The sequence below is a fragment of the Melitaea cinxia genome, chromosome 27 (assembly GCF_905220565.1).
Source record: "Melitaea cinxia chromosome 27, ilMelCinx1.1, whole genome shotgun sequence".
NCBI classification, from domain to species: domain Eukaryota; kingdom Metazoa; phylum Arthropoda; class Insecta; order Lepidoptera; family Nymphalidae; genus Melitaea; species Melitaea cinxia.
This window is the reverse complement of record NC_059420.1, coordinates 7666765-7688420: the sequence shown is the minus strand read 5'-3', so window position 1 is coordinate 7688420 and position 21656 is coordinate 7666765. Positions and strand designations below refer to the sequence as shown.

The following is a 21656-nucleotide window of genomic DNA, read 5'->3' as shown; positions in this document are numbered from 1 at the left end:
CATAGAGTTACTGATAGGCCTTATCAACAGTAAGTAGGAGAGGTCTTTTCCATTCAAGTAATAAATAATAAATTGTATTATCATATTAAATAAGAAAAATATCACAAACTTTTTATGCGTTAGATACCGTTATACATCAAATAACTATCAGCAACCATTGAAACAGTAGTAGTTATAACGCTTAAAATATTAGATAATTAAAATTCAATTATATAATGGACCCCAAATTTTCGAATAATAGGCCTTATTATATATAGGCTGAATATTATATACCATTTGTAAGATATGTACAGAACATCAGTCAAATACAATCATCAGTTTAGCCACGAGATAGGTTTACATGAACTCTATTTGACTGATTTTTTTGTATATGACCCGATTCTTTTATTACGTAAGATAGGGGGTATTTAGAGGGGGGAGGTATCTTGTCGCTTGTATCCACTGTGTATTGATAGGGGTGTCAAAATAAGCTTGGTTACTTTAAGAAATAATGAAAAAATAAAGCATACAAATGTGGTTTGTCAATTCACGATTTTAAGCTTTTTATTTGAAAGATTATGAGTAAACAATGGTGTACTTATCTTTTATTTATTAACATTAACATAATTGTGTTAATAATTAACATATTTGTGTAAATAAAATAATATGCTGTGTGGCTACGGCACTAAAAAATTTAGCCACCCCCTCTCTTCCCGTGGGTGTCGTAAGAGGCGACTAAGGGATGACCAGGTTCCGCAACCACCTTGGAACTTAAGAAGCCGACCGATGGCGGGATAACCATCCAACTGCTGGCTTCGAAATACACAGGCCGAAGACGGGCAGCAGCGTCTTCGGTGCGACAAAGCCAATACTGCGGTCACCAACCCGCCTGCCCAGCGTGGTGACTATGGGCAAAACACGTGAGTTCACGTTATTTTTGGCGTAAACTTGTGGAGGCCTATGTCCAGCAGTGAACTGTATAGGCTGTAATGATGAATCGTGTTAAAATTCATCGATCACAGAGAACAAACAGTTATTATCCCAAAAAAACGCCTAAAAATACATTTTTAAATCGTTTTCAAAGCTAATCGAGGCCATTTTCCGACAATTCCATCAACGACAACATTTCGAAATTTACACGTTTTTTTACAGACAATTTATTCAAATAGGGACAATATTTCAGTATGTTTCAGTGATTTACGTTAAACTAGCGACCTCTGTCCATCGATATTCTTTTACCCGATAAGTAGTCACCAACATATCATATACTAGAACCTTCTCCGGAACACGCCGCATCTTATGGTATAAGTATTATTCCGATCGGTTCAGTAGTTTTCGCAGTACAACCGAACAAAAAAACCGGCTCCATTTACTAGTATAGATTAGGCTTGATTTGATTTCGATTAAATTAATTTTAATCGTCATTAGAAGCATCTGAATTTTTTTGTCCAAATGTTCAAAATTTTGGACACGATTTTTGAAACTTGATTCCAAATAATTTTAACACTCCTCAAGTAACTAATTCAATTATTACTAAACAACGAAATCCTTGAATCGATTATAATTAGTGAAAAGCATACCTAAGTGCAAACTTTAAAGGCAAAATTTAAAAAAAAATTACATTTCAAGACATTTTGATTTCAAATTGTCAAAACGTGTCAACATATACAAGTCAATAACACACTTTTTTTTCCATATTAACTGACGCCCGATTCACAGCATCATATAATACAGCCTAAAATTATTAAGCTAGAGTCAGACCTATGCTAACGATCCCTTTGAACCTACGGTTGGTCTAACCAAACCCATCCAATTAGGATTTAGGCATTTTAATGCTAAATTGTATGTTTGTCTTCTATAGCTTGCAATGTGCCCCCTTTCGTGGCACGCTGGCGGCTGGGGCAGGGTGGGGCATAAGTCGTCGTCTTGACTTGAATTCGACTAAATCCTGTATCTTTACGGGCTGTAACAGAACATTAATAATATAGACAATGAAATCAAAACATTACACCATTTATTTTAAATCACTTTTATAATTGTAATTGTTGACATAACGAATAAAAAGTGCTTTTGAAGCCTATTGTACTGGTTTCTGGCTGTTGCGCTGGCGGTTGCGTGTTCGATCGCCGCACATGACAAACATTTGTATTGGCTATGCAGGTGTTTGTCGTGGTGGGTGTTTGTGTAGTCTTTGTGGATCTCCCCACCATGCCTCGGAGAGCAAGCTAAGCCGGTCACGGTTGTTATCACGTACACCTGATATTAATCGTTACTCATAGTACGATATATCCGCCAATCAGCATTGGAACAGCGCGGTGAATTAAGCTCTGATTCTTCTCCTAGATGGAAAATGCCCAGCAGTGGGATATTACACGCTAAAGCGAAGCCTATTTGAATAGAGTTATTTTGTTGATTTTAAGCTGAACCCTTTATCTTACAAGATACAAAGGCTACAAAGAACCAGGACCCCATTTTCTTATAATGCTCTATGGGGTAGATTTTTATATATAATACATGTTCTCTCACCTGACGTTTCTTATCATCCTCGGACTTGTAATCGACGCCGGCGCCGCCCTCGGCCGTCGAAACTACGTATACAGAAAGCTTCCGTCTGTCTGGGGACTCGGGACCCACGTGTTTCTGTAAAAGATAGAATAATTAAGGCATACGTGTTGTTACCAGCAGGTACGACTGCTTTACTTTCTACGTCTTCAAAACTATTTATGATTTTATCAATTATAACGATTTGTGGATTTTGTGGCACTTCTTGGAGTTCACTAGTAACAACGACAATTCTGAGGTCAATACGGAAGAACAGAATGCAAAAATTGAAGAAGATTCAGGAAGTACATCTATTTACAATACTGATGTTAATAAATTACAATTTAATATAAATTCGAACACCCATATGTATAATCAAAATGGGTACACCCAGTAAAAAGTTATGTGGATTTTCGAAAGTTTCCCTCGATTTATCTGGGATCCCAATATCAGATCCTTGTTTACCAAACTATCCCTAGTTCCCTTTCCAACAAAAAAAGAATCATCAAAATCGGTTCATAAACGACGGAGTTATCCCCGAACATACATAAAAAATATATATATACGGTCCAATTGAGTAACCTCCTCTTTTTTTTGAAGTTGGTTAAAAAATTAAATATTCGTTTTTTGTATTTTCCGTTACTTATCTTTTATGTTTCACAGTTTAAACCTTCCCTGAATTTCTAATTATAGTACAATAGATGTATCCACCTTAAAGAAGTCAATGAGCTCGGCCTTTGTGACCGTATTCAGTTCGTCGACTTCCACGCGAGGCCTGTCGAAGTTGTACACCTGAAACAAATGTTAATTTACATGAATATTAAAAATATCATACAAGAAGAGACAGAGATAATGCTCAGACATACACATTTTTTTAGTTTAAATACCTGCGTAAAATAATTCGAGCTAAATTAGTGGACTAACTGTGAATTCCACTCCATAACTTACTCCTAAAGATGATACCAAAGCCTTACCTTCATCTAAACAAAGATTTCACTCTAGAGTTAACGCTTCACAGGTTAGGATTTTCTCCTGGGTCCGGAAACACACACAATACACAAGCACAAACGCCCAGATCATGACAAAAATATATGGGCAATACAAATATCTGTCGTGAGCAGGGATCGAACCCACGACCGCCAGCGCAACAGCTATTGCTGTGACCGCTGCGCCAACGCGTGGTAGAGCTACTTGTATAAATGATATCTGAGCGAGGCCCTCACCCGAGCAGTGATTTCACTCTAGAGCCTACTATTATAAGTGATATCTGAGCGAGGCCCTCACCCGAGCAGTGATTTCACTCTAGAGCCTACTATTATAAATGATATCTGAGCGATGCCCTCAAGTGAACAGTCATTTTACCCTAGAGCTTACTGTTATAAGTGATATCTGAGCGATGCCCTCACCTGAGCAGTGATTTCACTCTAGAGCCTACTATTATAAATGATATCTGAGCGATGCCCTCAAGTGAACAGTCATTTTACCCTAGAGCTTACTGTTATAAGTGATATCTGAGCGATGCCCTCACCTGAGCAGTGATTTCACTCTAAAGCCTACTATTATAAATGATATCTGAGCGATGCCCTCAAGTGAACAGTCATTTTACCCTAGAGCTTACTGTTATAAGTGATATCTGAGCGATGCCCTCACCTGAGCAGTGATTTCACTCTAGAGCCTACTATTATAAATGATATCTGAGCGATGCCCTCAAGTGAACAGTCATTTTACCCTAGAGCTTACTGTTATAAGTGATATCTGAGCGATGCCCTCACCTGAGCAGTGATTTCACTCTAGAGCTTACTATTATAAATGATATCTGAGCGATGCCCTCAAGTGAACAGTCATTTTACCCTAGAGCTTACTGTTATAAGTGATATCTGAGCGATGCCCTCACCTGAGCAGTGATTTCACTCTAGAGCCTACTATTATAAATGATATCTGAGCGATGCCCTCAAGTGAACAGTCATTTTACCCTAGAGCTTACTGTTATAAGTGATATCTGAGCGATGCCCTCACCTGAGCAGTGATTTCACTCTAGAGCCTACTATTATAAATGATATCTGAGCGATGCCCTCAAGTGAACAGTCATTTTACCCTAGAGCTTACTGTTATAAGTGATATCTGAGCGATGCCCTCACCTGAGCAGTGATTTCACTCTAGAGCCTACTATTATAAATGATATCTGAGCGATGCCCTCAAGTGAACAGTCATTTTACCCTAGAGCTTACTGTTATAAGTGATATCTGAGCGATGCCCTCACCTGAGCAGTGATTTCACTCAAGAGCTTACTATTATAAATGATATCTGAGCGATGCCCTCAAGTAAACAGTCATTTTACCCTAGAGCTTACTGTTATAAGTGATATCTGAGCGATGCCCTCACCTGAGCAGTGATTTCGCTCCAGAGCTGCGACGCTTTTATGGCGAGACGTTTGGGTCTCTCGAGCCGCTGGGCAGCAAGGGCAGCACGGTGTTTGAGGAACTCTTCTTCCGACATATTTTCTAGATATTCCTGATGATAAAGAAACAAAATACCGTTAAGTTCACATGATTATGGTAAGCTGTTACCGTAGCCTAGAGAGACGCTTGATGCTACCAACTTCATGTCGTGTCCCTTGTTGACGCTAAGAACATTATATACCTAAAAACTGAAGTAAGGCATAGCAGGAAATTTCCTGTTCAAAATCTGGAGCAGCCCGACTGGGGAAGTACCTCGATCTTACAGAATATCACAGCTAAGTAATATTCAATTTAGCCTAATACAGTCCACTGTTGGACATAGGCTTCCACAAGTTCGCACCAAAAATGGCGCGAACTCGTGTGTTTTGCACATAGTCATTACGCTCGGCAGGCGGGTTGGTGACCGCAGGGCTGGTTTTGTCGCACCGAAGACGCTGCTGCCTGTCTTCAGCCTGTGTATTTCAAAGCCAGCAGTTGGGTGGCTATCCCGCCGTCAATCGGCGTTTCAAGTTCCAAGGTGGTAGCGGAACTGTGTTATCCCTTAGTCGCCTCTTACGAGACCCACGGGATGTGAGAGGGTGGCTATATACGGCTCACTGCCGTAACCACGCAGCTAAGTAATACTGCTTTTAAGCAATGTTGTGTTCCTGTAGCGAATATAGTGACCAGATCTCCTTGGGGGGGGATTTGGGGGTAGGGTCGGCAACGTCGTAGACGTTTATAAGCTACGGTAATCGCTTACCATCAGGTGATCCGTACGCTTTTTTGCCGAGCTAGTTCTATATTAAAAAAAAAAAAAACCTGTGCGAAGTCGAGGCTGTCTTGCTATCGCTAATTTTTAACCAAGTTCACAAAGAGGAAGATTAACATTTATTCAAAAGCTTAGAATGTTTATCATATTGTCCCATTTAAATTAAAACCTAATAATTGGTATTTAATTGCGTAAATGGTGTTATCATTTAAAAACTCGTCGATGTAAACTAAGGCCGGTTTTTTTTAGAATAAACACAGTCATAAAATACAAATATAAATCGAACCTCAATCCCATCGATGAACTTCTCTATCCTCTCCTCCAGGTACTCCGGGTGTCGGTCGCTCTGCACGATGATCCTCAGACCCTGGACTCCGTTCGACCGCCGCACGCCGCTGAACACTATGTAACCTAATTGTTCCTGAAACGTTCGACTGTACTAAAACAACTGTTAAATAAATGTAGTTAAAATACTAAAGCATTTCCTTCATCACATCATCATCACGCGCGCGTGTGTGTCTCTTTGTATGTGCGTGCGTGCGTGTGTTTGGGTACGTGTGGTTACGGGTGGGAGTGTGACGTGTGTCGGCACGTGTGCGCTGTGTGTGTGTGCGCGTGTACCTGCGTGCGCAGCACGTGGAAGCAGGGCTCGCTGAGCGCGTGCGCGAGCAGCTCCAGCGTGACGTGTGTCGGCACGTGTGCGCTGTGTGTGTGTGCGCGTGTACCTGCGTGCGCAGCACGTGGAAGCAGGGCTCGCTGAGCGCGTGCGCGAGCAGCTCCAGCGTGACGTGTGTCGGCACGTGTGCGCTGTGTGTGTGTGCGCGTGTACCTGCGTGCGCAGCACGTGGAAGCAGGGCTCGCTGAGCGCGTGCGCGAGCAGCTCCAGCGTGACGTGTGTCGGCACGTGTGCGCTGTGTGTGTGTGCGCGTGTACCTGCGTGCGCAGCACGTGGAAGCAGGGCTCGCTGAGCGCGTGCGCGAGCAGCTCCAGCGTGACGTGTGTCGGCACGTGTGCGCTGTGTGTGTGTGCGCGTGTACCTGCGTGCGCAGCACGTGGAAGCAGGGCTCGCTGAGCGCGTGCGCGAGCAGCTCCAGCGTGACGTGTGTCGGCACGTGTGCGCTGTGTGTGTGTGCGCGTGTACCTGCGTGCGCAGCACGTGGAAGCAGGGCTCGCTGAGCGCGTGCGCGAGCAGCTCCAGCGTGACGTGTGTCGGCACGTGTGCGCTGTGTGTGTGTGCGCGTGTACCTGCGTGCGCAGCACGTGGAAGCAGGGCTCGCTGAGCGCGTGCGCGAGCAGCTCCAGCGTGACGTGTGTCGGCACGTGTGCGCTGTGTGTGTGTGCGCGTGTACCTGCGTGCGCAGCACGTGGAAGCAGGGCTCGCTGAGCGCGTGCGCGAGCAGCTCCAGCGTGACGTGTGTCGGCACGTGTGCGCTGTGTGTGTGTGCGCGTGTACCTGCGTGCGCAGCACGTGGAAGCAGGGCTCGCTGAGCGCGTGCGCGAGCAGCTCCAGCGTGACGTGTGTCGGCACGTGTGCGCTGTGTGTGTGTGCGCGTGTACCTGCGTGCGCAGCACGTGGAAGCAGGGCTCGCTGAGCGCGTGCGCGAGCAGCTCCAGCGTGACGTGTGTCGGCACGTGTGCGCTGTGTGTGTGTGCGCGTGTACCTGCGTGCGCAGCACGTGGAAGCAGGGCTCGCTGAGCGCGTGCGCGAGCAGCTCCAGCGTGACGTGTGTCGGCACGTGTGCGCTGTGTGTGTGTGCGCGTGTACCTGCGTGCGCAGCACGTGGAAGCAGGGCTCGCTGAGCGCGTGCGCGAGCAGCTCCAGCGTGACGTGTGTCGGCACGTGTGCGCTGTGTGTGTGTGCGCGTGTACCTGCGTGCGCAGCACGTGGAAGCAGGGCTCGCTGAGCGCGTGCGCGAGCAGCTCCAGCGTGACGTGTGCCGGCGCGTGTGCGCTGTGTGTGTGTGCGCGTGTACCTGCGTGCGCAGCACGTGGAAGCAGGGCTCGCTGAGCGCGTGCGCGAGCAGCTCCAGCGTGACGTGTGTCGGCACGTGTGCGTTGTGTGTGTGTGCGCGTGTACCTGCGTGCGCAGCACGTGGAAGCAGGGCTCGCTGAGCGCGTGCGCGAGCAGCTCCAGCGTGACGTGTGTCGGCACGTGTGCGCTGTGTGTGTGTGCGCGTGTACCTGCGTGCGCAGCACGTGGAAGCAGGGCTCGCTGAGCGCGTGCGCGAGCAGCTCCAGCGTGACGTGTGTCGGCACGTGTGCGCTGTGTGTGTGTGCGCGTGTACCTGCGTGCGCAGCACGTGGAAGCAGGGCTCGCTGAGCGCGTGCGCGAGCAGCTCCAGCGTGACGTGTGTCGGCACGTGTGCGCTGTGTGTGTGTGCGCGTGTACCTGCGTGCGCAGCACGTGGAAGCAGGGCTCGCTGAGCGCGTGCGCGAGCAGCTCCAGCGTGACGTGTGTCGGCACGTGTGCGCTGTGTGTGTGTGCGCGTGTACCTGCGTGCGCAGCACGTGGAAGCAGGGCTCGCTGAGCGCGTGCGCGAGCAGCTCCAGCGTGACGTGTGTCGGCACGTGTGCGCTGTGTGTGTGTGCGCGTGTACCTGCGTGCGCAGCACGTGGAAGCAGGGCTCGCTGAGCGCGTGCGCGAGCAGCTCCAGCGTGACGTGTGTCGGCACGTGTGCGCTGTGTGTGTGTGCGCGTGTACCTGCGTGCGCAGCACGTGGAAGCAGGGCTCGCTGAGCGCGTGCGCGAGCAGCTCCAGCGTGACGTGTGTCGGCACGTGTGCGCTGTGTGTGTGTGCGCGTGTACCTGCGTGCGCAGCACGTGGAAGCAGGGCTCGCTGAGCGCGTGCGCGAGCAGCTCCAGCGTGACGTGTGTCGGCACGTGTGCGCTGTGTGTGTGTGCGCGTGTACCTGCGTGCGCAGCACGTGGAAGCAGGGCTCGCTGAGCGCGTGCGCGAGCAGCTCCAGCGTGACGTGTGTCGGCACGTGTGCGCTGTGTGTGTGTGCGCGTGTACCTGCGTGCGCAGCACGTGGAAGCAGGGCTCGCTGAGCGCGTGCGCGAGCAGCTCCAGCGTGACGTGTGTCGGCACGTGTGCGCTGTGTGTGTGTGCGCGTGTACCTGCGTGCGCAGCACGTGGAAGCAGGGCTCGCTGAGCGCGTGCGCGAGCAGCTCCAGCGTGACGTGTGTCGGCACGTGTGCGCTGTGTGTGTGTGCGCGTGTACCTGCGTGCGCAGCACGTGGAAGCAGGGCTCGCTGAGCGCGTGCGCGAGCAGCTCCAGCGTGACGTGTGTCGGCACGTGTGCGCTGTGTGTGTGTGCGCGTGTACCTGCGTGCGCAGCACGTGGAAGCAGGGCTCGCTGAGCGCGTGCGCGAGCAGCTCCAGCGTGACGTGTGTCGGCACGTGTGCGCTGTGTGTGTGTGCGCGTGTACCTGCGTGCGCAGCACGTGGAAGCAGGGCTCGCTGAGCGCGTGCGCGAGCAGCTCCAGCGTGACGTGTGTCGGCACGTGTGCGCTGTGTGTGTGTGCGCGTGTACCTGCGTGCGCAGCACGTGGAAGCAGGGCTCGCTGAGCGCGTGCGCGAGCAGCTCCAGCGTGACGTGTGTCGGCACGTGTGCGCTGTGTGTGTGTGCGCGTGTACCTGCGTGCGCAGCACGTGGAAGCAGGGCTCGCTGAGCGCGTGCGCGAGCAGCTCCAGCGTGACGTGTGTCGGCACGTGTGCGCTGTGTGTGTGTGCGCGTGTACCTGCGTGCGCAGCACGTGGAAGCAGGGCTCGCTGAGCGCGTGCGCGAGCAGCTCCAGCGTGACGTGTGTCGGCACGTGTGCGCTGTGTGTGTGTGCGCGTGTACCTGCGTGCGCAGCACGTGGAAGCAGGGCTCGCTGAGCGCGTGCGCGAGCAGCTCCAGCGTGACGTTGGCCCGCGCCTGGCGCACGCCGCACGCGTAGTACAGCGACGCGCACGACGACTTGTGCACGCCGTTGTCAATGGAGCGCACGTACCACGCGCCTGGAGTCACGAATGAGACGACTTTTATACGAACTAGCGTACGGCTCGCCTGATGATGATGAACGATTACCGTACCCTGCAGAGGCCTGCAACAGCAGATGCATCGCAAGGGCATTGCTGACTCTGATCCCACCAGAAGCTCTGGCCCCCTTACTCACCTGAGAAATGCAACACCGCTTGAAAGCAGTGTTATTTAGCTGTGATCATCTGTAAGGCTGAAGTACTTTCCATTGGTGTAAATACCAAAGGGAGTGAAGTTTATGGCGGCTTTTCTATGAAGAGAAGCGCAAGGATATCCACCGGCTGTTATGCTAAAGGTCGTGTGTTTAATTTCCTTTGAAGATAAACGTATGTATGGGCCATACATGATGTAGATCCTAGTCTGCAAGTGTTTCTGTTGTGTTTTTAGAACTTGACGCTGGATGTGCATCCTAATGGAGACTTCTGAGTGAACTAGTAAGTTTATTCTCTTTAGCCTATCGCAGTCCACTGCTGGACATAGGCCTCTACAAGTTCGCGCCAAAAATGGCGTGAACTCACGTGTGTTGCCCATAGTCACTACGCTGGGCAGGCGGGTTGGTGACCGCAGGGCTGGCTTTGTCGCACCGAAGACGCTGCTGCCCGTCTTCGGCCTATATATTTCAAAGCCAGCAGTTGGATGGTTATCCCGCCATCGGTCGGCTTCTTAAGTTCAGAGGTGGTTGTGGAACCTTGTTATCCCTTAGTCGCCTCTTACGACACCCACGGGAAGAGAGGGGGTGGCTATATTCTTTACTGTCATAGCCACACAGCAGAAAGTTTATTTATCAAATTATATATACATACCTTTTTCGATTTCGACTTCTCTGTACAGCAAGAGCTGCTGCGCCAACAACGGCGTTGCGTCCTTTGGTAGCCTGTTAGAAAAATATTATCCTAATTTAAGAAGTTATGCCACTAAAATTCATCAACACTTATTATTATTATTATTGGCTGATCATCTTTAACACAGATCAAACTAATAAATTATATAGGATGTTCAGTCTGAACTAAATTAAAAAAAAAAATTTGTAAATGAACTCTTTGCATTAGTAAATTTCGTAATTGATACCATTTGTTAAAAATGTTTATTGAAATAAAGCTTATTATTAGTATTATTATCTTGCACGAAATTTGGAGTAGACTGACTGACTGCCTGCAAACCAAGACCTAGTTGGCATACAGCAGCTCTGACTTACTCACCATAGGGACACTACTTGAGAACAGCATTATCTTTTAAATATTTATAATTAAATAGCGACCCGCCCCGGGTTCGCACGGGTGCAATGGTGATACTTATTATAAAATATATATTTACAATGAAAGTGCAAAAAAAACGTGTTTATTTACATCACATTAGAAACCTCGAAAACTATCAGTGTTCCTCTAATATAGATGTATTACACATATAAACCTTCCTCTGGATGCACTCTATTTACCAAAGAAAACTGCATCAAAATCCGTTGCGTGGTTTTAAAGACCTATAAGCATACCGATACCGGAAAGCTATTTCGTTTTATACTATGTAGTGATAATTCCCCAGTCGGATTGCTCCAAATTTCGAGCAAAATATTTTCTGGTATACCCAATTATAACACGGATCCACACTAGCCCTGAAAGCGTCACCAGAACGAATTCCATTAGATTTTTCCTTTCTAAATCGCGACGGTCTTATTGATTCGTGTCCCCTGGTATGATGTATTGTGTCTGAGTGTGTGCGTATTTATGTGTGTGTATGTACAGTATAAAGAAGTATATGTCTGTCTCACTTGCTCTCGACGATGTCGGCTATCGCCATCGCCCTCTCGCGCGTCAGGTTACCGAACATTAGAGCCTCGACGTGCAACTTGCGCACGAGTTTGTGGCTGAACTCGTCCAACTGTTCCGGGGTTAGTGCTGGAAAGATATAGACATATTTTTTATAGATAGATAATTATATTACATATATTGATTTTTATATGACTTTTGAAGTTAAAACAGTTTGAAATGAAAATTTTACAATAAACAAATAAAGGTTGTAATGGGGTGTAACGTAATACGTACATTATTTGTGCTGCTAAATTAAAATATGCTTAAATTTAATATTTTAAATACGTGAAATGATTTTTCTTTAAAAAAAAAAAACATTAATTTATTATAATTAAATCTTGCATGAAAATCTACAGTAATTTATAAAACACAATTTTATCATAAATTATTTTTTTTTTCTACAAACAAATAATATAAATTCATCAACCGGCATTTATATTTTCGCGCGGGCAAGTGTCACGGTTCCCCTGGTCTATTAAAGATCTAAATGAAACCAGGGTACCATGAATAAAAAAAAATATATTAAATTAATTAACCCGGTGAGGTAGATAAAAAATGTATGTATATGGGCGGGGTCGAGCACTCAATTCACACAAGCTCCAAATGCAGTTCGGCTCAGGTACTCTCCTGGTTCGCCGTGCAGGTGATATTCCCGGGAGTCGCGTGGCAGGATTCCGCTATCGACCGGGGGCGGCAGGAACGGGTAGTTGAAGACCCGGCGGAGTGCACTCTCGTCGTTGGGGTTAAAGGATTAGAGGAAAAACTTCCAAAATTGTTGACCCAAACGTCGAAATTGGTGACCCAAACGTCGAAATTGGTGACTCAAACGTCGAACTCTGGAACGCGCCATCAAAATATAAAAATAAGCGTTCCAGCACTATTTGCAAACATCCACGGCACTGCGTTATAAAAGAAAACACCTAATTTGTAGCAGTAGTGCCGTGGGATCATAAAGCCAGAAGCGGAGATAATTATCTTTTAAAAGTAGGTTAACTTATATTGAAATATACAATTATAATAAAAAAATATTAAAAATGAGGGTAGACTTGAAAGATGGTGAAATGTAAGAAAATAATTTAAATGAGATTTATGCTACTGAATACAAATATTATATTTTACATTAGGCATGATTACTTGCATTAACTACATAAATTGCCTGCTATATAAAAATACCACTTACCCAGTTTGGGGGCGATAAACACTGACACTATATATATTTGTTGAATCGAGACAACGCTAAGCAAGGATCACAATAATTTTATAAAGTACGGTTACGATGCTTAAATATATATTAGACATCGTATTAGAGACCGTAATAAAATATGTGATGTGCGTTAACTACTTTCTTGAGACAAAATTCCAAAAATGAATGACGCGGCGGCGACCAGTACTGTCGTTCTTATAACCCGAGACAAAAGATTCATTTGAATTTTTGAAAAGATAAAATGTTGCCCGCGCGAATATATAAATGCCGGTTGATGAATTTATATTATTTGTTTGTAGAAAAAAAATAATTTATGATAAAATTGTGTTTTATAAATTACTGTAGATTTTCATGCAAGATTTAATTATAATAAACTAGCTGTGCCCGCGGCTTCGCCCGCGTTGAAATCAGTGTTTCACAAAGTTTTACCAGCAAACTTCCAGTGAAACTTTCATCAAAATCGGCTTAGTCATTCCATAAACCTTCCTCTTGAAGCACTCTCTCCATTGGTGAAACCGCATGAAAATCCGTCCTGTAGATTTTGAGGGAATCGACCACATACGTTTTTGGGGACTTTGTTTTATAATACACTAACTGTTGCCCGCGACTACATTTGCGTGGTTATGAAGATATGCATTACTATTAAGATGTTTAACGCAAACTATTTTTTTATATCAGTCACTTGAAATGCTTATCACACTGAGTAACTTTTTAAAAGGCACAATTTAGTATAATTTAATAGTTATTTTTATAAAACCTCTCTATACACCACATTTTTAGCTTTATTTTCAGGCTGCAGTATAAATAACCTATCAGGCGAACTTATAGCTGCTGTTTATGTTTCGTACAAACTATAATCCCCAATTAAACCTTCTTAGCGGTGGAATATCGCAAAATCCGTTCTTAGCGGACGTCTACTTACTATAATCTACCTACCTACCAAATTTCATCTTTGTCCATCCTGGATGGATTAAAAACCACGTGATGGTCCCAACGATTTTTGAGTTCTCGTGATGAGTGAGTCAGTGACCTTTCTCTTTTATATATATAGATTACGATACATTATTTGGACACCTCCTCACCATCTATAGAGCATACATTTTAAATTTCAAGTCTCTTACTCAAAAACATAGGACTTTCATATAAACTTGCAACCCCCGTTTTATCCCCTTAAGGGTCAACTTTCGTAAAAGCCGGTCTTAACAGATGTTTACACCCTATAACGAACCTACCTGCCAAACTTCAAGTTTGTGGCTTTTATAGTTTCGGAGATTTCGTGATGAGTGAGTCAACCTACCATCCCCCGTATTAACCCCAAGGGGGAGTTGATTTCTAAAGATACGTTATTTGGACACTTTCTCATCATCTATAGAGCACACATTTTAAATTTCAAGTCTCTTACTTCAAAAACATAAGACTTTCATATAAACTTCCAACCCCCGTTTTACCCTTTTAGGGGTCGAGTTTCGTAAAATCCGTTCTTAACGGATGTTTACGTCTTATAAGGACCTACCTGTTAAATTTAAAGTTTGTGGCTATTATAGTTTCGGAGATTTCATGATGAATGAGTCAATGTACCATCCCCCGTTTTAACCCCGAAAGGGAATTGATTTCTAAAGATACATTGTTTAGAGACCTCCTCACCATCTATGGAGCATACATTTTAAATTTCAAGTCGTTTACTTCAAAAACATAGGACTTTCATACAAACTTCCAACCCCCGTTTTACCCCTCTAGGGGTCGAATTTCGTAAAACCCGTTCTTAGCGAATGTTTACGCCCTATAAGGAGCCTATCTGCCAAATTTCAAGTTTTTAGGTGTTATAGTTTCGGAGATTTCATGGTGAGTGAGTAAACCTACCATGCCCCGTTTTAACCCGAAAAGGGAGTTGATTTCTAAAGATAGATTATTTGGACACCTTCTCATTATCTATAAGGCATACATTTTAAATTTCAAGTCTCTTACTTCAAAATCATGGGACTTTCATACAAACTTCCAACCCCCGTTTTATCCCCTTAGGGGTTGAATTTCGTAAAATCCGTTCTTAGCGGATGTTTACACTCTATAAGGAGCCTTCCTGCCAAATTTCAAGTTTGTAGGTGTTATAGTTTCGGAGATTTCGTGATGAGTGAGTCAACCTACCATCCCCCGATTCAACCCCAAAAGGGAGTTGATTTCTAAAGATATATTATTTGAACACCTTCTCATCATCTATAGAGCATACATTTTAAATTTCAAGTCTCTTACTTCAAAATCATAGGACGTTCATACAAACTTGCAACCCCCATTTCACCCCCTTAGGGGTCGAGTTTCGTAAAATCCGTTCTTAGCGGATGCCTACGTCTTATAAGGAGCCTACCTGCCAAATTTCAAGTTTGTAGGTGTTATAGTTTCGGAGATTTCGTGATGAATGACCTTTCGCGTTTATATATATTATAGATTATAGATTAATGTTTTTTTTTTTAAAGAAAAATCATTTCACGTATGTAAAATATTAAATTTAAGCATATCTTAATTTAGCAGCACAAATAATGTACGTATAACGTTACAGGGGATGAAAATCAAATCATGTCGAATGCTCTAATAAGACTACTTATTAATATGTTACTCACGTAATTTATATATTTAGGATATATAATTATTTTTTTTTATGTCACTAAGTCGGCAAACAAGCGTACGGTTCACCTGATGGTGAGCCTGCAACACCAGAAGCATCGCAAGCGCGTTACCAACCCAATTCCCAATCCCCCCAAGAGCTCTGGTCACCTTACTCACCAACAGGAACACAATACTGCTTGAAAACAGTATTATTTAGCTGTGATCTTCTGTAAGGTCGAGGTACTACCCCAGTCGGGCTGCTCCATGTTTTGAGCAGGAAATTCCTGCTGTGCCCTACCTCAGTTAAAGGTACGTAGATACGCCTATATAATATAATACGCTACACATGCTTCCTGCTCCAGGGATTGTGGATTCGATTTTTATCCCAAATCTCATTTTCACAAAAATGTACTAAAATAAAAAAAAATACGAATATATATCAGCTGCCGCTTCAGCCTGTAATATCCCACTACTGGGGATAGGCCTCTTTCCCCATGTAGGAGAAGGATCAGAGCTTAATCCACCACGCTGCTCCAATGCGGGTTGGCGGATATATTCCCTACTGTGAGTAACGATCGCTATCAGGTGTACATGATGATAGGTACCGACGGCTTAACGTGCTCTCCGAAGCACGATGGATATATCAGCTGAATATTACCTAAAACATAGACATTAAATTGCCTATCTTAGGAATAGACGACACGTTCACTCATCTATCATGAGCGGGAATGAACCACTACACCAGTATGGTTGTCCGACATTACAGACGTCATAGACACAGGTGACGGGTGTCAGTCGACGAAATATCGTGAATTTCAAAATGACAATTGCCGTAAGATTTACAGAATCAAAAGCGTTATCGGGTTATATTTTGGGCTATTTTAAGGCTAGTACTTACTCTCAGCCGAATTTAACAGCTGACTCCTTGTCCAGACAACGTCAGACAAGCACACAGCTTGTTGATACACCGCATGCTGGAAAAAAGAAGGAATATAAAAATCATATAATATGTATAAGAAAGACAGCTTTACTCTAACAAACATCAAAAAGTTTTTCAATTATTGCCTTTGAAATCTATTTAAATAAAAAAAATCAATTTTAAATTTTCATAAATGTTTTTCTTCAATTGAACATCTTTAGACATCTATTATCCGTAACCGAAATTACTAAACTATCGAATAACCTAAAATAATATCTGTATCCGAAATGTCATATCCGTAATATCCCTGATACAAACGACTTTATATTGTTCCGAACACACAAAGAAACTAGCGCCATCTAGCGGCAACCGTTGAAACCACACAAAGACAGCGATAGCACGAAACACTACTCAATACTAGATGGCGTTAGAGGAACTACTGTGGAACTATATAGAAGTATAGTCTCGAAAACCGGGTACATGCGCGAACTTTCCAGAATGGTCTGGGCCTCGTCTCGGCCGATATAAATAGCCACAGGTAGGCGAGCGAGTTCAGTTCAGTTTGAGCGATCTTCGAGGCGACTTCAAGAGTGAAAACTAGTGATCAAGAGTGGTACCAGCGATACCTACGACATTTGGCTACGACTTAGGACATCGTTAGTGCTTAGTGTTTGAACCTAGTGCTTTGTGTTGGACCTAGTGCTAGTGAATAAAGTCTTGAAAAGAGTCAGCAGGTCTTTCTCTCCAAATCCTTCGAACCCTACCACGTAACAACTAGTGTCGGAAGTGAGATTTTGAGATGCCATTGACTCCGAGAGAAGACTTCAAGAGGGGCGTCAAGACAAGGGCACAACGAGCTGCGGAGGTCACACCCACTGGGGACCAAGCTCCGCCCACTGCGGGCCAAGCCCCACCCACTGACCCCGCCTATCATGCCCCGCCTACGGACCACGCCCCCAAGGCCCCGCCCACTCGGGCTCAGGCCCCGCCCACTCGGGCTCAGGCCCTGCCCACTCGGGCTCAGGCCCCGCCTACTCAAACTCGGGCCCCGCCCACGCGGACTCAGGCTCCGCCTACTCAGGCTCAGGCCCCGCCCCCTTTGTCTCAAGCCCCGCCCACCGGACCCGCCCTCCTTACCACGCCCACCAGTGACACCGTAGCTTCTACAGACTCTCAAGTGGCTCTTCAATTAGGAAGTTTAATTAAATTAATGGAGCTGCAAAGGGCTGAAATTCGTAGCGCTTTGCAAGAATCACAAGAGCAAACAAGTTTCAAATTGCAAGAATCACAAGAGCAACAAAAGGCTGAAATTCGTGGTGCTTTGCAAGAATTACATGAGCAACAAAAAGAGCTCCAAGAAAAAACGCTTTGGGCTGTAAAAGATGTTAGTGACGCGGTGATTAAGCTTCGAAAAGATGTCGACGTAGTGGAAGAACGAGTTACCGAGTTAGGATTGAATCTTGAAAATGTGAAAACCGGCCTCACTGAACTACAGAAGAGAGTAGTACGCCTTGAAACCATGGGAATTGCGATGTCTAATGGAACTACCGGAGTGGCACAAGGACCAAAAGTGAAAATGCCTCCATACGACGGCACTACTTCGTGGAATGCTTATCGTCGACAATTCCAGGCTGTTGCTACTGCCAACGGATGAACGGAAGAACAATGCCTGACCGCTCAAACTGTTGCGCTCAGAGGGCAAGCTTTGTCGGTTGTGGAAGCACTGCCACATACAGAAAATGGGTTCCAAGACTTGGTGGAGGCACTTGGATCCCGATACGGGGATCGACACCTGGAGCACGTGTTCCGTGCCCAACTGCGTGACAGAGTTCAACGCCCATGAGAAGGACTACAACAATGGGCGTTGGAAATCGAAGAACTCGTCAGGAAGTCATACCCAGGAGCCGACACCAAGATGGTAAACACGAATATTGTTCAAACATTTGTCAACGGAATCAAAGACCTGGAGGTCAGAGCTGCAGTGCGGCTTCGTCACCATACCTCGATAAAGAAAGCATTGGCGCATGCTTTGGAGGTCGAGGCTGTTCGCCATGACATACGGCAAACCCATAAGATCCGCGTGGTCTCTGAGGAAGTCAAGGAGGTTAAGGCTCCTACAAAAAAAAGTGCTGGAGTTATGTGCTATAAGTGCGGCGAGAGGGGCCATCTTCAGCTCAACTGTCCGCAGAAGAAGAGCCAGATAGCAAGGATGAAGAGGATCGAGGAACAAATAGAGGAGCTGAAGAAGCAAGGAGCTTCGCCCCCTGCCCGGGATCAGGAGTATGACTTCAAGACGAAACACCGCAGCGGAAAGATGCATGGGAATGCCGACGCACTCTCACGAAGGCAGTGTTCGGAAGTCTGCAAACATTGTGTTAAGCAAGAATCTAATGAAGTAACATTAAAGCTAACAAGAACAAGTCCTTTGGGTATCTGGGAGAATGATGCTATGAGGGAAGCTCAAGAAAGAGATAACGACCTTCGGCACATCATCACATGGAAGAAACGGGGTGACGTAAAACCAATCTGGAGTGAGGTTGCACCCACTGGCGCTGTCACTAAGGCGTACTGGGCTCAATGGGACAGTCTGATACTTCAAAACGGAATACTCTACCGGAAATGGGAGAAGACTAACGGCAGAAAGTTCCACGTTCAGATAATTGTCCCAAGAACGAGGGTACCAGATGTTCTCCGTGAAATACATGATGGCGTATCAGGAGGTCATCTAGGTGTCAAGAGGACGTTAACAAAAGTGCGAGAACGATTCTACTGGTTGCATTGTCGAGATGATGTACGGGATTGGTGCCGCAAATGTACTACTTGCGCTGCTGTAAAAGGACCACAGACCAGGAGCCGTGGAAATCTGCGGTTGTATTACGTCAGTGCACCGTGGGAACGAATTGTAGTTGACGTGGCGGGGCCATTTCCTGCAACGGAATCAGGAAACAAGTATTTTATGGTCGTCATGGACTACTTCACTAAATGGCCCGAAGTGTTCGCCATACCAAACCAAGAAGCCACAACATTCGCTTCTAAATTAGTCGAAGAAGTGAATGGTCTGGGCCTCGTGTCGGCCGATATAAATAGCCGCAGGTAGGCGAGCGAGTTCAGTTCAGTTTGAGCGATCTTCGAGGCGACTTCAAGAATGAAAACTAGTGATCAAGAGTGGTACCAGCGATACCTACGACATTGGCTACGACTTAGGACATCGTTAGTTTTGTATAGGAATTTAAACAGTGCAGCCTTGACGATAAAGAATAGAATATGATACAATCGATACAGAGTCATCTAGCGGCAAACGCGAGAACTAGGTTTAAATGCTGAATTTTCCATACAAATTGAAGTTAAAATTTACGCCCGTTATTGCGAGATGGATTTAACAAAACTCGCACTAGGCACTTTGCGTCTGGGTAGTGTTACCGACTAAGTACTACTAATTAGTGCTCGACAGCCGGTCGCTGTGACCACTTCTACTCTGTCGTCCTCTTGTAAAACTTAATTAGAATTAATATTAATGGAAATGGACAAGCACACGCACATGCTCACACACGCACACGCACACACACGCACACGCGCACACACGCATACGCACAGATACATACACACACACACCCTTAATCAAACACGCACGCACACACGCACAGATTAGCTGACAAACGCAAACGCGTGCTCAAGCACACAGACACACAAACTTACCTGATACGGTTGTTCGGCTTCGAAGTTCTTTATCGCTCGGATGTAAGTCTCCTTCATGATTTCGAACCTCTTGGGGTCGGTCTTGAAGTTCACTATGTGATCTATGATCTTCTCGAGGAGCACGTGCTGTTTGTCATCGTAGCCGTCTATTGTTATCTGAAAGTTTTACTTGAATTTGAATTGTGTAAAAAACTTTGGGTATATCGGGCTCCTAGACACAGAAATTCGTTTTCTTTGCAAACAGCAGCGAAACGAACCATCATCTTCCTGCCCTTATCCCACTTATGTAGGGTCGGCACATGTTCTCCTCTTCCATTCCTCTCTATTATTCGTCACTTCAGCGCTTACTCCTTTCTTTCTCATATCCTCACTCACACAATCCATCGCTTTTTCGGTCTGCCGATCGCTCTTCGTCCATCGACATTCATCCCTAACATTCTTTTACCAACATAGCGTTCATCCCTCCTCATTACATGCCCTTACCACGCTAATATATTTCTTCTCATTTTCTCCGTCACGCTTGCTACTTTCAAACTTCCAAACTTTAGCAGCAAACGAACCGTTTCCCTATATACTCGTATATGAACCGGACTTTAAGCGGAGATTGATAGATATATGTACTGTGTGTCTTTACGTAATCACATCAAACATTGACATAGTGCAAAAACTGCGAAATTTAAGTGACTCTTGTTTACATTGAGATGTTTTAAGTAATTTCTTTACACTTTGCTCTAATTTACTACTATTAAATTGTTAAATAGTTCGCTTCAGCCTGTAATATCCCACTGGGCATAGGTCTCTCTCCCACCACGCTGCTCCAATGCGGGTTGGCGGATATATTCCCTACTATGAGTAACGATATTCCCTACTATGAGTAACGATTGCTTTCAGGTGTACATGATAACAACCGGAACCGACGACTTAACGTGCTTTTGGGAATGCGGAGGAACGAGGCGTTCAGTTCCTCGTCCGCCATCGCAAAGCGAGGATCCTCCAACCAGGGGTCAGGTGATGATGACGTCACGATGACGTGGCTTTTGCGAAGGCTGCTCTGACGTTCATACTCGGGGTCACCAGTTTGGTAGCGTCTGGAACGCTGTATGAAGAATCACGTCCGCCATCGAAAAGGGAGGTTCCTCCGGCCAGACGGAAGTTGTGTCTGGAGGGCTAACGCCCCAACGATTGTTGTCGGGTTCTTGTATATATACTCAATCACTTTGATGACTTTGATGGCGTGATGTAGGATACGTCAGTTTTCTCTAGTTTGTATGCCGCTAGATAGATGTCGCTACATGCTCTTCAATCGAGGCACAGTGAGGAGACGCACAAGGACAGCACAAACACCCAGACCACGGCAAACATCTGCATGGCCAATAGAAAAGTATGTCATGTGCAGGGATCGAACCCGCAACGACCAGCGCAACGGCCACAAACTAGTGATGTGACTGTTGACCATAATGCGTTATTAAATAATATAAAATATTAATACCGTGACACATACTCAAAGGTTCTCTGGAAGATATTAGCTCTTTCAGCAATAAGACTGCCTTTATGCATCTTTCCTTATATCATTGTTGATTTCTTTGTTGTTTGTTCTTTTAACTATTTATTATTTTATCGGTCCTTACTGTTATCATAGATATCTTATAGCGATTGTTACTCATGGCAGAGAATATATC

General features: G+C 45.3%; 1 protein-coding gene across 1 annotated transcript in view; it reads right to left on the bottom strand.

The window, feature by feature from the left end:
* Positions 1–1560: 1560 nt before the first annotated feature.
* The window catches only part of LOC123666755 (insulin-degrading enzyme), a 38175-nt gene continuing 18079 nt past the window's right edge, over positions 1561–21656 (bottom strand). Inside the window, exons 16-25 of the mRNA XM_045600810.1 lie at positions 19978–20133; positions 16261–16336; positions 11521–11647; positions 10559–10629; positions 9576–9733; positions 6017–6151; positions 4903–5031; positions 3232–3312; positions 2506–2619; positions 1561–1942 (exon numbers count right to left, since the gene is read on the bottom strand). Coding sequence (XP_045456766.1) covers positions 1835–1942; positions 2506–2619; positions 3232–3312; positions 4903–5031; positions 6017–6151; positions 9576–9733; positions 10559–10629; positions 11521–11647; positions 16261–16336; positions 19978–20133 — 1155 coding nt within the window. The 3' untranslated portion in view covers positions 1561–1834. The remainder of the gene's footprint in view (positions 1943–2505; positions 2620–3231; positions 3313–4902; positions 5032–6016; positions 6152–9575; positions 9734–10558; positions 10630–11520; positions 11648–16260; positions 16337–19977; positions 20134–21656) is intronic.